The 16,954-nt window shown below is 41.5% G+C and overlaps 1 protein-coding gene across 5 annotated transcripts in view; it reads left to right on the top strand.

The window, feature by feature from the left end:
* Nucleotides 1-9,745, top strand: part of HPS5 (HPS5, biogenesis of lysosomal organelles complex 2 subunit 2) — a 43,803-nt gene extending 34,058 nt beyond the window's left edge. For all 5 annotated transcript variants that reach the window (XM_027532731.1, XM_027532728.1, XM_027532730.1 and 2 more), the window contains 2 exons: nucleotides 6,365-6,635; nucleotides 8,224-9,745. In XM_027532731.1, coding sequence (XP_027388532.1) covers nucleotides 6,365-6,635; nucleotides 8,224-8,284 — 332 coding nt within the window. In that variant the 3' untranslated portion in view covers nucleotides 8,285-9,745. The remainder of the gene's footprint in view (nucleotides 1-6,364; nucleotides 6,636-8,223) is intronic.
* The last annotated feature ends 7,209 nt before the right edge of the window (nucleotides 9,746-16,954 follow it).

Genomic DNA, 16,954 nt, shown 5'->3' with positions numbered 1-16,954 from the left:
TTACACAGCCCAAAGTTAGAGATCATGAAGATGAACTTAGAGTAGCAGTCAGATTTTCCTAAGCCTTTACAAGTATTAAGGTACTTTTTTTTTTTTTTTTTAAATTTTCGTCAATTTTCATCAATCTATATAGTTCAGTTCAGTTCAGTTACTCAGTCGTGTCCAACTCTTTGCGACCCCATGAATCACAGCACGCCAGGCTTCCCTGTCCATCACCAACTCCCGGAGTTCACGCAAACTCATGTCCATCGAGTCGGTGATGCCATCCAGCCATCTCATCATCTGTTGTCCCCTTCTCCTCCTGCCCCCAATCCCTCCCAGCATCAGGGTCTTTTCCAATGAGTCAACTCTTTGCATGGGGTGGCCAAAGTACTGGAGTTTCAGCTTCACCATAGAGCTCACTGCTAAAAGTTTAGTTTCCGTCTGTCATCAGGTTTGTTCCCATTTACCCGGTTCACCTGCCCTGGCTCCATCCCCTCTGGTAGCTCCTGCTCTGTTCTTTATCTACATGTTTGTTTTTGTTTGGTTTGTTCATTTGTTTTGTTTTTGTTTGTTTTGTGTTTTCCACCTACGAGTGAAATCATGTGGTTTGTCTTTGTCTGACTTATTTCACTTAGCATAATATCCTCAAGGTCCATCTGTGTTCCACAAGTGGCAAGATTTCTTCTTTTTTTTAATGGCTGAGAAGTATTCCATAATCTGTGTGTGTGTGTGTGTGTGTGTGTGTGTGTGTGACATCTTCTTTATCCTTTCATCTATTGAAGGGCACTTAGGTTGATTCCACATCTTGGCTATTATAAATAGTGCTGCAGTGAGCAGAGGGGTGCATATATCTTTTCCGATTAGTGTTTTCATATTCTTTGGATAAATGTTAGAAGTGGGATTGCTGGATCAGATGGTAGTTTTTTGAGAGACCTCCCTGTTTTCAGCTGTGGCTGCATCAATTTACATTCCCAGCAGTGCAAACAGTTCCTTTTTCTCTGCATCCTTGCTAATATTTGCTATTTGTAGACTTTTTGATGATAGTTATTCTGGCATGTGTGAAGTAGTATCTCATATGGTTTTGATTTGCATTTCCCTAATAATTAGTGAACTTCCAGATATTCAAGCTGGTTTTAGAAAAGGCAGAGGAACCAGAGAGCAAATTGCCAACATCCGCTGGATCATGGAAAAAGCAAGAGAGTTCCAGAAAAACATCTATTTCTGCTTTATTGACTATGCCAAAACCTTTGACTGTGTGAGTCACAATAAACTGGAAAATTCTGAAAGAGATGGCAATACCAGACCACCTGATCTGCCTCTTGAGAAACCTGTACGCAGGTCAGGAAGCAACAGTTAGAACTGGACCTGGAACAACAGACTGGTTCCAAATAGGAAAAGGAGTACGTCAAGGCTGTATATTGTCACCCTGCTTATTTAACTTACATGCAGAGTACATCATGAGAAATGCTGGGCTGGAGGAAGCACAGGCTGTAATCAAGATTGCCAGGAGAAATACCAATAACCTCAGATATGCAGATGACACCACCCTTAAGGCAGAAAGTGAAGAGGAACTGAAGAACCTTTTGATGAAAGTGAAAGAGGAGAGTGAAAAAGTTGGCTTAAAGCTCAACATTCAGGAACTAAGATCATGGCATCTGGTCCCATCACTTCATAGAAATAGAACAGTGGAAACAATGGCTGACTTTATTTTTTTTCTGGGCTCCAAAATCACTGCAGATGGTGACTACAGCCATGAAATTAAAAGACGCTTACTCCTTGGAAGGAAAGTTATGACCAACCTAGACAGCATATTGAAAAGTAGAGACATTACTTTGTCAACAAAGGTCTGTCTAGTCAAGGCTATGGTTTTTCCAGTAATTATGTATGGATGTGAGAGTTGGACTGTAAAGAAAGCTGAGTGCTGAAGAATTGATGCTTTTGAACTATGGTGCTGGAGAAGACTCTTGAGAGTCCTTTGGACTGCAAGGAGATCCAACCAGTCCACTCTAAAGGAGATCAGTCCTGGGTGTTCATTGGAAGGACTGATGTTGAAGCTGAAACTCCAATACTTTGGCCACCTGATGCGACGAGCTGACTCATTTGAAAAGACCCTGATGCTGGGAAAGATTGAGGGCAGGAGGAGAAGGGGATGATAGAGGATGAGATGGTTGGATGGCATCAGCGACTCGATGGACGTGGGTTTGGGTGAACTACGGGAGTTGGTGGTGGACAGGGAGGCCTGGCGTGCTGCGGTTCATGGTGTCACAAAAAGTTGGACATCACTGAGCAACTGAACTAAACTGAACTGAATAATTAGTGATGCATAACATTTTTTCATTTGCTTGTTGCTCATCTGTATGTCATCTTTGGGAAAAATCTATAGTGCCTTTGGCCAGTTTTTCAATCAATTGTGTAGTTTTGGTTATTAACCCCTTATCATTTTAAATATCTTATCCCATTTGGTAGATCATCTTGCATTTTATGGATGGTTTCTTTTGCTGTGCAGAAGCTTTTTAGTTTGATATAGTCCTGTTTGTTTATTTTTGCTTGTTTCCCTTGCCTGAGGAGACCTATCTAGAAAGATATTGCTAAGACTGATGTCAAAGAGAGCTGTGTCTGTGTTTTCTTCTAGTTTAATGGTTTTGAGTCTATTTAAGTCTTTAATCCATTTTGAGTTGGTTCTTGTGTGTGGTGTGAGATCGTGGTCTACTTTCATTTTTTTGCCTCATGCAAAAAAATGTCCCCAGCAGTGTCCCCAACACCATTTATTTAAGACACTATCGTTTCTCCATTGGATGTGCCTTGTTCCTTTGTTTTGTATTAATTGTCCGTATGTGTATGGGTTTATTTCTGGACTCTCAGTTTTATTCCATTGATCTATGTATCTGTTTTTCTGCCACTACCATGCTATTTTGATTACTATGGTTTTGTAATATAGTTTGAAATCAGGGCGTGTGATATCTCCAGCTTTGTTCTTTTCATTCAGGATTGTTTTGGCTATTTTGGGGTCTTTCATGGTTACATATAAATCTTAGAATTTTTTGTCTTATTTCTGTGGAAAAATGTTTCTGGGATTTCAGTAAGGATTGCATTGAATCCATAGCATGCATTGGAAATATGGACATTTTAACAGTGTTAACTCTTTCAGTCCATGAGCAGGCAGTATCTTTCCATTTATTTGTGCCTTCTTCAGTTTCTTTCCAGTTTGTCTTACAGTTTTCAGTGTACAGGTTTTTCACTTCCTTGGTTAAACCTATTCATAAATATTGTATTCTTTTTGTTTTCATTGTAAATTGAATTGTTAATTTCTTTTTCTGCTAGCTCATTGTTAACGTATAGAAATACAACAGATTTTTTAAAAAATTGTATTCAGTTACTTTTAGCTGTGCTAGGTCTTCACTGCTGCATGGGTTTCTCTTTGTGGGTTTCTCTTGTCGTGGAGCTCAGGCTCTAGGTGCTCAGGCTTCAGTAGTTGGCAGCACGTGGGCTCGGTAGTTGCGTCTCCCGGCCTCTGGAGCACAGGCTCAGAAGTTGTGGTGCATAGACTTAGTTGCTCTGTGGCATGTGGGATATTCCTGACCCAGGAATCGAACCCACAACTCCTTCATTGACAGATGGATTCTTTACCACAGAGCCACCAGGGAAGCCCCTTCTACAGATTTTTGAATATTGATTTGTACCCTGCAACTGTATTCGTTTTTTGTTTCTAATAGTTCTTGTCTTCAGGGTTTTCTGTATATAACATCACGTCATCCACAAATAGTGAGTTTCACTTCTTCCTTTCCTACTTGGATGCCTTTGATTTCTTTTTCTTGCCTGATTGCTCTACTGGAAGATTTCCAGTACTATGTTGAATAAGAGTGGTGAGAGTGGGCATCCTTGTCTTGTTCCTGATTTTAGAGGACTAGCTTTCAGTTTTTCATCATTGAAAATGATATTAGTTCTGGATTTGTCGTATATGGCCTTTTTATGTTGCATTATGTTCCTTCTATACCCACTTTATTGAATTTCTTTTATCATAAATGGGCATTGAATCTTGTCATATGCTTTTTCTGCATCTATTGAAATGATCATATGCTTTTCGTCCTTGATTTTGTTAATGTGTTTATGTGAATTGATTTGTGTACGCAACCCTCCTTGTATCCCAGGACACGTGGAATCTTAGTTCCCTGACTAGGGTTCAAGCCCATGCCCCTTGCATTGGAAGTGCAGAGTCTTAATCACTGGATCACCGAATAAGTCCTCCTTTCTTAGAGTTTTAAACTCTTTAGTAAAGTATTCCTCTGTTCATTCATTTTTTCCTCTCTGTTCACTTTTATTCCTGAGTTCATTGAACTGCCTCTCTGTTTTGCTTTTTTTTTTGTAGCTCTTTGACTTTCTTCATGAAGGCTGTTTTGAATTCTCTTATCAGTTAGCTCACAATATTCTGTAACTTTAAGTGTGGTTACTGGAGAATTGTCATTGTACTTTTGTGATAAAAGTGTTACTATGGTTCTTCATGATGTTTGATGAAATTGTTCCTCTGCTGGCACATTTAAAGTAGCAAGTACACATGTATACCTGTGGCAGATTCATTTTGATATATGGCAAAACCAATACAATATTGTAAAGTTAAAAAAAAAAAAAAAAAGTAGCAAGTAACCTCTCTGCTGGACACCTCTGCTGGACTCTGATAACACCATAGGTTATAAATTAGAGGCCTTTCCTTTGTTTTCCAGCAGATGGCGCCGTAGCACACATTTTGGGTTCTCTTCCCTCAGCTGCTTCTGTTCATGTTTGAAAGTTAGCATTTGGTGCCCTCCACCTCTGACTGCCCTGTGGCCTTCATTATCATTTCTTGTACCTGTGGGGCCATGGATACCTTACTTCTGCCAGTGTTGCTGGCATAGCCGCCTGGTGCACCTCCTGTTCAGGATCCCTTGAGTGGCAGGTTCCACTGTTGTTGTGGAGGAAGCAGGGAGTAGGGAAGAGTAGCCATGTCCAGTGTCATAAGATTCCTGGGCTTTGCAGCTTTGGCGGGGGGTGACTGGAGCCATGTGCACCGCCTCCCCTGCTCCTATCAGCCTCGCTGGGGCTGGAGGTCTGGGCACTGTGGGCACCGTCTCTATTGTTCCCTTGGTCCTGCCCCGTCTGTGTGTTCCAGTTCACCACCTGTAGTTGTGCATTTGTGTGGGAAATTCTCCAGTGTCTCGGTGTGTTGGACGCAGGCACCTCCTTTGGGGCGTTGTGAATGTTTTACTGGTTGAAACATGAAACATGTTGGATGAATGGGGGAGACTAAGGTAGCTTTTCACTCTACCATGTTACTGAAGCTCAGAATGGTTCTTGTAAAGAAAAATTGGGTTATGTGGCGCTCCTCCTTGAAACTCCTTACACTTGACTTGAAGTCTAGATTCTTAAGCTGGTCCCTTATGGCCTGGCCCTGTCATCTCATTCTCAATCCTCACTTCCACCTTTGAGTTCCTTGAAATCACCTGGTTTCTTCCTGTGTCATCTTCCATATTTCCTTGATCAGAAATGTAAGCTCTTTCGCCCCTCCTTCCTGACACCTTCCATGCATGTATGTCACATGCATACAGGTCACATGCACACACGTGGTGAACTTGTCTCATCTTTCAGCTCTTTGCTTAAATGTCACTCTCATAGAACCCTCCTCTGATCCTCAAGAAAAAAGAAAAAGAAAAAAAACTGTCCAAAACTTGCCAGCCTCTCGAATGGCTCTTTGATCTTTTCCTTTATAGCAAGCACTTAGCACAATTTATAAACATAGATTTGTTTACGTGTTTACTAAGTTCTTTGTCCTTTACTAGACCATGAGCTCCACAGCAGTGCAGGACTCATCACGTCTGTCTTTCACATTCATATTCAGTGCCTAGCATGAAGTGTCCAGTACTCTTGCCTGGAAAATCCATGGACAGAGGAGCCTGGTAGGCTGTAGTCCATGGGGTTGCTAAGAGTTGGGCACGACTGAGAGACTTCACTTTCACTTTTCACTTTCATGCATTGGAGAAGGAAATGGCAACCCACTCCAGTGTTCTTGCCTGGAGAATCCCAGGGGCGGGGAAGCCTGATGGGCTGCCGTCTATGGGGTCGCACAGAGTCGGACACGACTAAAGCGACTTAGCAGCAGCAGCAGCAGCATGGAGTGTACCCTGGGTTATTACTGCGTGAGCAAATGAAAGAATGTAGAGTCTAATTTCATGGCTTCTCCTTGTCTTGAGCTGTTTATTCAACAAATATTCAGAAAACAGCTTTGTGTTGGAATGGTGAGATTATGTTCTTTTAATATTTTTATGTTTGGTATGAAACATTTTTCCGAATGGTTTCTCCTGTATGCAGGCAGAGTGCTCAGAGCCCACATTGTTTCTGTGTGTTTGCATAGGTTGGATCCCAGAAACTGTGGAAGAATGGAAGCTTCTCCTACATCTGGTGCAGAACACAAGCACAAAGCCAGCCCCCCAGCAGTCACCAGATGGAAACTTCAGCGATGGGCCTTCCCCTATCACTGTGGAGAACGTGGCCCTCCTATTAGCTAAGGCCATGGGCCCAGACCGGGCCTGGTCACTGCTCCAGGAATGTGGTTTGACCCTGGACCTGTCAGAGAGGTTTACCAGAACCTGCGATATCCTGAGAATTGCCGAGAAAAGGCAGAGGTAATTAATGTCTGTCTGTCCTGCCTTCGTCCTGCCCTGTCCGCAAGCACTTGGGGAGTGTAGAATCCCACAGATGTTCAGAGGGGGACGGGACTGTATAGATCACATATTCCCAACCCCTCACAGATGGGGGGACAGAGACTACTCTGTTGATTTAGGTGATTAAGGGACGAGGCTAAAGTAATACTTTGTTCATAGTCGTGACCAAGACACTTGTAGGTCGATGTGGATACCCAAATATGATGTATACTCAGTTCTTTAAGAATACTATTTGTACCACATACCTAATACCTGCAATGCAGGAGACCGGGGTTTGATCCCTGGGTTGGGATGATCCCCTGGAGAAGGGAATGGCAATCCACTCCAGTATTCTTGCCTGGAGAATCCCATGGACAGAGGAGCCTGGTTGGCTACAGTCCATGGGGTTGCAAAGAGTCGGACACGACTGAGTGACTCACACACACACACACACACATACACCCACCTAATCATCTCAGTCAGTTTTTTAAAAAAAAAATTTTATTTTCAAAAATTGTGGTAAAATACAGATAACATGAAATTTACCGTCAACCATTTTTAAGTAGTTGGTTCAGTCGTGTTAAGTATATTCGTGTCATTGTGCAGTTAATTTCCAGAACTTTTTCATCTTACAGAACTGAAACTCTGTCCCCACGATTCCCCCCTCCTCCCTCTGCCCCCTCCCTGGCAAGCACTGTTCTTTCTGTCTGGGATCACAAATGCACAGGTAACAGACAGGGTCTGTTACCTCTGCATTTGTGGTCCTATTTGTGTGTCTTTTTGTGGCTGGCTTATTTCACTTAGCATACTGTCCTTAACTGTGTTGCAGCATTTGACAGTTTCCTTTTTTCCTGGGACTGAGTAATATTTTGTTATGTGTATATAACCACATTTTGTTTATCCGCTCATCTCTTGATAGCCACTTGGGTTGCTTCTGCCTCTTGCTATTTTGAGTAATGCTGCTGTGAACATGAGGATACAAATCTCTCTTTGAGACCCTGCATTCAGTTCTTTTGGGTGTATACCCAGGTGTGGAGTTGCTGGATCAGATGGTACTTGTGTTTTTAATTTTTTGAGACACTCCTATACTAATTTCCATGGATCCCGCACCATTCTGCATTTCCACCAGTGGTGCACAGGGGTTCCTGTTACTCCACATCCCTGCCAACACTAGTTATTACTATTACTTTTTGATAGTTATCTACCCTAATGGGCATGAGATGATAGTGATTAGTGGTATTGAACACCTTTTCATATGCTTGTTGGCCATTTGAATGTCATCTTTGGAAAAATACCTGTTCAAGTTTTTTGCCCATTTTTAAATTGCATTTTTTTTTTTTTTGGTCATATGAGTTCTTTACATATTGTGGATATTAACCTCTGAGATATATGATTTGCAAATATTTTCCCCTATTGTATAGGAGAAGGTGTCATATTCATAGGACGCCTTTTCACTCTGTTAGTTTTGTCTTTTGATGCACAGAGTCAGTCAGCTTATTGAATCCTTTACTTCTGAAAAGAGTAAACAATGACAACTAAATTTGCTTGTTTCTTTTCTTTGGGATTTCAGAGCCTTGATACAAAGCATGCTCGAAAAATGTGATCGGTTTCTGTGGTCTCAACAGGCCTAGCTGAAGAAGATGCAGCAGGGTGTCCCGACATGTTGAGAAAGACTGAGTTGTGCTCCTGAGCCTCCTAAACACATTTGTTCTTGAAGGAAAGGCCCCACCGGAGATCCAGCGCCTTTTTGGGAGCATCATCATCCCTGTCTGTTACCTCTGCATTTGTGGCTCTATTTGTGACCTCAGTGTTTTTCAACCAAAGTTGAATTTTGAAAGGAATCAGTCCTTGTTTGCTAAAACAAAATGCTCTGGAAGGAAGCAGAATGTGAATATCCCCAGCTGTGCAGCCCTTATGCTGGACAATAGAATTATTGGTTCCTTGTTGGTGGACTGGGAGAATTCTTTTCCTGTCATGACTGCTATGCAGGGAGCAAAAGTTTCTCAACCTGGTCATATGAAGACATACAATGTAGTTGATAGAAATTTAATTCCTTTCTTACCTTCTCTGGGATACTTGAGAAATTACCAAAGTAAAACCTGGTAGAATGTAATTAACACATAAAATAAGTGAAACACTGAAGATTCAAATTAAATGTAAAAATGAAAATGAATATTTAAATTGAGCTAATTTAGAATATATTTTTTTCTAGTGCTTGATATTTTCTAATTGAACCTATATAAAACTAATTGATTACTAGAGATGTTTTACTCCAGTCTTTCCTAAGTAAAGTAGCCCAAAGGAATCATGCACTTGTAAAATTTGTTTTTTAAGGACCATGATACAGGCAGTTGGGTCTTGATAAAGACTGCAGCAGGTGCTTGTATTATTTAAGCCAAGTACTAGATTACCATTTTCAGGCTTCTGTATACTAACACGGCATGTTTTATTAATAATAAATGTAAAATCTGATTTAAAATGTTATTTGACTAGAATGTAGACATGAGGTTTATTGTGTGTAATTTGCAGGAAGGTGTGGTGTAAACTCAGCGTGGAATAGGCAAAATGTTGGATACATTGAATGATTCACTTCTTTTTTTTTTCATTTATAACACAGCCAGAAAACTAGAGACACAAATGGCCGTCTAACAGTTTAGAGAGTTGGTTCCTTCCTGTTAGGAAATCCTAACAGTTTTGGTCACCAGTATGTGGCAGGGTGTGTGTGTGTTGTGTGTTTCCCCACACCAAGGAATTCTCCAGTACCAGCTGAGTGTCCTTTCCACTCATTAGAAAGTCAATCCAGAGATGGCAGTGAATTCTGCAGGTTAAGGGCTCATTTCCACAAATCTGCCAACACTTAAGATGCCAGTCACGGGTCCAGGTTGTTAACTGTATGAGCGTCCCTCTTTTTATTGCACTTTGTTTTGTTGTTCTTTGCAGATACTGTTCTTTTTTTTTTTTTAAACAAATTGGAGATTTGTGGCAGCCCTGCATTGAATAAGTCCATCAGTACAGTTTTCCAACAGCATTTCCTCACTTTGTGTCTCTGTCACATTTTTGTGATTCTTACGAAATACAGAGTTTTCCACTTACTTGTCATGGAGATCTTTGTCAGTAATCTTCATCATTACTGCTGTACATGTTTTGTGGCATCGCTGCACCCACGTAAGCCAGTGAACTTAATTGAGAAATGTGTGTTATGACTGTTTCAACCGATTATTCCCCTTCTCTTTCCCTTTCTTCAGGCCTTCCCATTGACTGACACACAGTAATAGGCCAATTAATAACCTTATAGTGGCCTCTTCAGTATTCAAGCGAAAGGAAGAACTAGTTACACATCTCACTTTAAATCAAAAGGTAGAAATGATTAAGCTAAGTGAGGAAAGCATGTTGAAAGCTGGAGTAGGCTGAAAGCTAGGCCTTTTGTATCAAACAGCCAAATTGTGAATGTGAAGGAAAAGTATGCGATGGAAATTAAAAATACTACTCTGATGAATACAAGAATGAGAAAAAAGTGAAACAGTCTTGTTGCTGATACGGATAAATTTTTAGTAGTCTAGATATAAGCTCAAACCAACCAGAGCATTCTCTTTAGCCAGAGCGTAATCCACAGCAAGGCTGAGAGAGATGAGGAAGCTGCAGAAGAAATATTTGAAGCTGGCAGAGGTTGGTCCATGAAGGTTAAGGAAAGAAGTTGTCTTTATGTTCTATGAAGACCTACAAGACCTTCTAGAACTAACACCCAATAAAGATGTCCTTTTCATTATAGGGGACTGGAATGCAGAAGTAGGAAGTCAAGAAACACCTGGAGTAACAGGCAAATTTGGCCTTGGAATACAGAATGAAGCAGGGCAAAGACTAATAGAGTTTTGCCAAGAAAATGCACTGGTCATAGCAAACACCCTCTTCCAACAACACAAGAGAAGACTCTACACATGGACATCACCAGATGGTCAACACCGAGATTAGATTGATTATGTTCTTTGTAGCCTAAGATGGAGAAGCTCTATACAGTCAACAAAAACAAGACCGGGAGCTGACTGTGGCTCACATCATGAACTCCTTATTACCAAATTCAGACTTAAATTGAAGAAAGTAGGGAAAATCACTAGACCATTCAGGTATGACCTAAATCAAATCTCTTATTATACAGTGGAAGTGAGGAATAGATTTAAGGGCCTAGATCTGATAGATAGAGTGCCTGATGAACTATGGAATGAGGTTCGTGACATTGTACAGGAGACAGGGATCAAGACCATCCCCATGGAAAAGAAATGCAAAAAAGCAAAATGGCTGTCTGGGGAGGCCTTACAAATAGCTGTGAAAAGAAGAGAAGTGAAAAGCAAAGGAGAAAAGGAAAGATATAAGCATCTGAATGCAGAGTTCCAAAGAATGGTAAGAAGAGATAGGAAAGCCTTCCTCAGTGATCAATGCAAAGAAATAGAGGAAAACAACAGAATGGGAAAGACTAGAGATCTCTTCAAGAAAATTAGAGATACCAAGGGAACATTTCATGTAAAGATGGGCTCAATAAAGGACAGAAATGGTATGGACCTAACAGAAGCAGAAGATATCAAGAAGAGGTGGCAGGAATACACAGAAGAACTGTACAAAAAAGATCTTCGCAACCCAGATAATCACAATGGTGTGATCACTGACCTAGAGCCAGACATCCTGGAATGTGAAGTCAAGTGGGCCTTAGAAAGCATCACTACAAACAAAGCTAGTGGAGGTGATGGAATTCCAGTTGAGCTATTTCAAATCCAGAAAGATGATGCTGTGAAAGTGCTGGACTCAATATGCCAGCAAATTTGGAAAACTCAGCAGTGGCCACAGGACTAGAAAAGGTCAGTTTTCATTCCAGTCCCAAAGAAAAGCAATGCCAAAGAATGCTCAAACTACCACACAATTGCACTCATCTTACATGATAGTAAAATAATGCTCACAATTATCCAAGCCAGGCTTCAGCAATACGTGAACCATGAACTTCCTGATGTTCAAGCTGGTTTTAGAAAAGGCAGAGGAACCAGAGATCAAATTGCCAACATCCGCTGGATCATGGAAAAAGCAAGAGAGTTCCAGAAAAACATCTATTTCTGCTTTATTGACTATGCCAAAACCTTTGACTGTGTGGGTCACAATAAACTGTGGAAAACTCTGAAAGAGATGGGAATACCAGACCACCTGATCTGTCTCTTGAGAATCATCTGTATGCAGGTCAGGAAGCAACAGTTAGAACTGGACATGGAACAACAGACTGGTTCCAAATAGGAAAAGGAGTATGTCAAGGCTGTATATTGTCACCCTGTTTATTTAACTTATATGCAGAGTACATCATGAGAAATGCTGGACTGGAAGAAACACAGGCTGGAATCAAGATTGCTGGGAGAAATATCAATCACCTCAGATATGCAGATGACACCACCCTTATGGCAGAAAGTGAAGAGGAACTCAGAAGCCTCTTGATGAAAGTGAAAAAGGAGAGTGAAAAAGTTGGCTTAAAGCTCAACATTCAGAAAACGAAGATCATGGCATCCAGTCCCATCACTTCATGGGAAATAGATGGGGAAACAGTGGAAACAGTGTCAGACTTTATTTTTTGGGGCTCCAAAATCACTGCAGATGGTGACTGCAGCCATGAAATTAAAAGACGCTTACTCCTTGGAAGGAAAGTTATGACCAACATAGACAGCATATTCAAAAGCAGAGACATTACTTTGCCAACAAAGGTCCGTCTAGTCAAGGCTATGGTTTTTCCTGTGGTCATGTATGGATGTGAGAGTTGGACTGTGAAGAAGGCTGAGTGTCGAAGAATTGATGCTTTTGAACTGTGGTGTTGGAGAAGACTCTTGAGAGTCCCTTGGACTGCAAGGAGATCCAACCAGTCCATTCTGAAGGAGATCGGCCCTGGGATTTCTTTGGAGGGAATGATGCTGAAGGTGAAACTCCAGTACTTTGGCCACCTCATGTGAAGAGTTGACTCATTGGAAAAGACTCTGATGCTGGGAGGGATTGAGGGCAGGAGGAGAAGGGGACCACAGAGGACGAGATGGCTGGATGGCATCACTGACTCGATGGACTTGAGTCTGAGTGAACTCCGGGAGTTGGTGATGGACAGGGAGGCCTGGAGTGCTGGGATTCATGGGGTCGCAAAGAGTCGGACACGACTGAGTGACTGAACTGAAGGTGAAGCAGCAAGTGTTGATGTAGAAGCTGCAGCAAGTTGTCCAGAAGATCTAAGATCATTAATGAAGGTGGCTACACTAAATAACACATTTTCAGTGTTGATGGAACAGCATTTGAAAAGAATGCCATCTAGTACTTTTCATCTAGCTAGAGAGGCAAAGTCAGTGTCTGCTTTCAAATTTCAAAGGACAGGCTTACTCTCCTGTTAGGGGCTAATGCAGATAGTGACTGAATTGAAGCCAATGCTTATTTACCATGGTGAACATCCTGGGGCCTTAAGAGTTAGGCTGAATCTACTCTGCCTGTGCTCTGTAAGTGGAACCACAAAATCTGGATGAAAGCACAAGTATTTACAACATGGTTTAATGAATATTTTAAGCTCACTGTTGAGACCTACTGCTCAGAAAAAAAGATTCTTTTCAAGGTATTACTGCTCACTGACAATGTACTTCATTGCCCAAGATAGAGATACAAAACAAGATTAACGTTTTTATGCCTGCTAACACATTCGTTCTGCAGTCCATGGATGAAGGAATAATTTCAACTTAAAAATAATATTTCTTAAGAAGTACATTTTGTAAGATTATAGCTGCCATATATTATGATTCCTTTGATGGATCTGGGCAAAGTAAATTGAAAACCTGGAAAGAATTCACCATTCTAGATGCCATTAAGAACATTCATGATTCATGGTAACAGGTCAACATACTAACATTGATAGGAATTTGGAAGAAGTTTGTTCCAACCCTCATCGGTGACTGAGGGGTTCAAGACTTCAGTGGAGGGAGTAATTGCACATGTGGTGCAAAGAGCAAGAAAACTAGAATTAAAAGTGGATCCTGAAGATATGATTGAATTGCTGTAATCACATGATAAAACTTTTAATGGATGAAGAGAGTTTATCTTCTTTTGGATAAGCAAAGAAAATGAGTTCTTGAGATGGAATCTACTGGTGAAGATGCTGGGAAGATTGTTGACAACAGATTTAAGATACCACATAAACTTCGTTGACAAAGCATTGGCAGGGTTGAGAGAAAATTGACTAATTTTGAAAGAACTCTTACTATGGGTAAAATACTATAAAGTATTGCATGCTACAGATAAGTCATTTGTGAGAGGAAGAGAAGGAAGAGTCAATGATGTGGCAAACTCCAGTGTTGTCTTACTTTAAGAAATCACCACAGTGACCCCCAGCTTTAGGAAACACCACCTTGATCAGTGAGCTACCATCAACATGGAGGCAAGACCCTCTCCCAGGAAAAAAGTTACAACTTGCTGAAGGCTGAGATAATGGTTAGCACTTTTTTAGCAATAAAGTATTCTTAAATTAAGGCTTATACACTGAATTTTAAGACAATGCTATTGCATGCTTAATAGACTATTGTAGAATATAAATATTACTTTTCTATGCACTGGAAAACTAAAAATTCATGTGACTCGCTTTATTGCTGTGGTCTGGGGACTGAACCCACTATATTGCCCATGTGTGCCTGTGTTTCTGACCAGTTGGCTATAAACCAGAGATTCCCATGATCCACTCCTTGGGTTCTATTAATTTGCTAGAGTGGCTTGCAGATCTCCAGAGATACATTTTACTTACGTAGATTTATCAATTTATTATAAAAGCCTATAACTCAGGAATAGCTGGATGGAGGGGATGGTATGGGGAAGGGGCAAGGAATTTCCGTGCCCTCTCCCAGTGCCACTGCAGATGGAAGGCTACGTGTTCACCAAGCAGAAGCTGTAGATAAAGCAGCAGCAGTCTTGGGATACGGGCTGGAGGTTGAGTTCAGTGGCCAATGGCCAGTGTCAGGACTGGAAGTTCCAGCCCTTTAATCACGGGGGGTTGGCTGCACTGTCAGCCAGCCCGCATCCTTAGGTGTGGTCGAAAGTCACCTTATTAACATCAAAAAGACACCTGTCACTTTGGAAATTCCAAGGGTTTTAGGAACTCGGTGCCCAGGCAAGGTGATGAAGACCAAATATAATAGATTTCCTATCAATTAAGTCACTCTGTCCTGTCTGACTTTGTGACCCCATGGACTGCAGCATGCCAAGCCTCCCTGTCCCTTACCAACTGAATGGGATTTTTGCTTGTTTTCCTTGGAAAATAAATTCGGGTGAAATTTTTTTTCCTTTAATGCTAGAAAATTCTCTGTACCCTTTTGATAAATGAGGATAGATGTAATGTGCCCTAGAAAGATGTGTCATAAATGATTGCACAGTTGTGCCAGCTCAGGCAGTTTCCTCCTGGGATTTCCTCTAGACCATCTTTTGCATGGTCACTGTGTAATGACAAAATCTGACAGTAATAGGAGGGTTTTCACTCTTTACAGACTCACATGTCAATAACCCAATACAGCTACAATCAGTTCAGCTGGCAAAAATCCCATTCAGTTAAACATTTATATTTGAACAGTCTACTTGGATATTAGGCAGTGTTTGCAAGTACAACTTGTAGTCTTTCACTTGCCCTGTGCTTGTCTCACTTTTAGGCCTGCACCCAGGCCTGACTGGTGGTTTAACAGAGCTTCAGGGTAGCAGAGTGGCTGCTAGCCTGGCTTTGTCCATTGTGGGGAAAAGCACAATGTGACAGTTGTGAGTTGTTTTATTTGAGGCAAAATGAGAACTATTGAATAGAGAATTCACAGGGCCTGGACTCCATCTTAGGCCTGTTCATGCTGATCATGCTTGGCCACCTCTCCAATGGACTCTGAACTCTGTGTTTAGTGCCTATGGGAACAACAACAGAAGGATAAGACCCCCTCTGGACAGGCCATAAATTTTTCTGTACCTATCGGAGTGTAACCTCGGGCTTATTGATTATTGGCCAATTGTTTAACTGTTTGAACACATAACACGTGAATGATGGGGTTATTGGGATTGTATTTACCCTTCCTTTGTTTATGTAAGTCTCAAGGAATTTGGAGTGGTGGGTTCAGACACTGGTGGGTACACATGGGGTATAAAAGATTTTCACAAATGTTGGTCGGGGTCCTTGACTAAGAGGAGACTCTGCGTTGGGCCCGCTGGTGTAATAAACTGCACTCCACTATCTGCATTGTCCTTCTGAGTGAGTTTGTTTCCCGGAACACGTGGCTACAACGCTATAATCTGGGAGATGGCATTTCAGATAGCTCTAAGAAACTGTTCCAAAGAGGTAGGAGTGAGGAGTGTTACAAATGACTTTAGTGAAGGAGGGTGCTTGCAGCCAAGCACACATTTTGGCAGAACCTTGCTACTGGTCAGGAGGAACAGATGTCACTGTTAATGATTTTAGTGCTCTTCTAGAGGAGAGGCACGGATAAGGCAATGGCACCCCATTCCAGTACTCTTGCCTGGAAAATCCCATGGACGGAGGAACCTGGTGGGCTGCAGTCCATGGGGTCGCTAAGAGTTGGACATGACTGAGCAACTTCCCTTTCACTTTTCACTTTCATGCATTGGAGAAGGAAATGGCAACCCACTCCAGTGTTCTTGCTTGGAGAATCCCAGGGACAGGGGAGCCTGGTGGGCTGCCCTGTGTGGGATCGCAGAGAGTTGGACACGACTGAAGCAACTTAGCAGCAGCAGCAGCAGAGGAGAGGCAAGGATTGAGCTCATAAAGTCTTCTGAAAATAGCTATCTGAAGACTTGTTCAGTTTTTCCCAGGTCACTGGAGTGTTTCATTCTTGGTCTCTACCCTGAATTCCTTCAGTTCATGATTTAATCCTTGTAGAAGCAATTGACAAGTGCCAATTTGTAGTTGGCAGTTTCTGAGGCAGACTGGCTTTGAGTGTCTGCTCTTTTTCTTATTGACCTCAGGTAAGTTGCTTTGTTTCTGCAGGTTTCAGTTTCCTTATCTGTGAAATGGGGTTAATAGTAGCCCTGCCTTAGGTAACGGAGGATTAAATGAGATAATAAGTGTAAAGCAAAACTACCTACAAAATGCAGAACGTAGTGCCTGTGTCTCGGTAATAAATACTAGCTCTTATTTGAAATATTTGGAATATCATTTTACCCAGTAATGATCAGACCTGTGTAATTGATTTTCATGAATGGACAAGAACAGGAAGCCCAAAATTGGAATAATTTCCTTGTCTGTATATAATTTGTCACTGCCCTGATCAAGGCTC

Source organism: Bos indicus x Bos taurus, chromosome 29 (assembly GCF_003369695.1).
Source record: "Bos indicus x Bos taurus breed Angus x Brahman F1 hybrid chromosome 29, Bos_hybrid_MaternalHap_v2.0, whole genome shotgun sequence".
NCBI lineage: Eukaryota > Metazoa > Chordata > Mammalia > Artiodactyla > Bovidae > Bos > Bos indicus x Bos taurus.
This window is presented reverse-complemented; position numbering and strand designations above follow the sequence as displayed.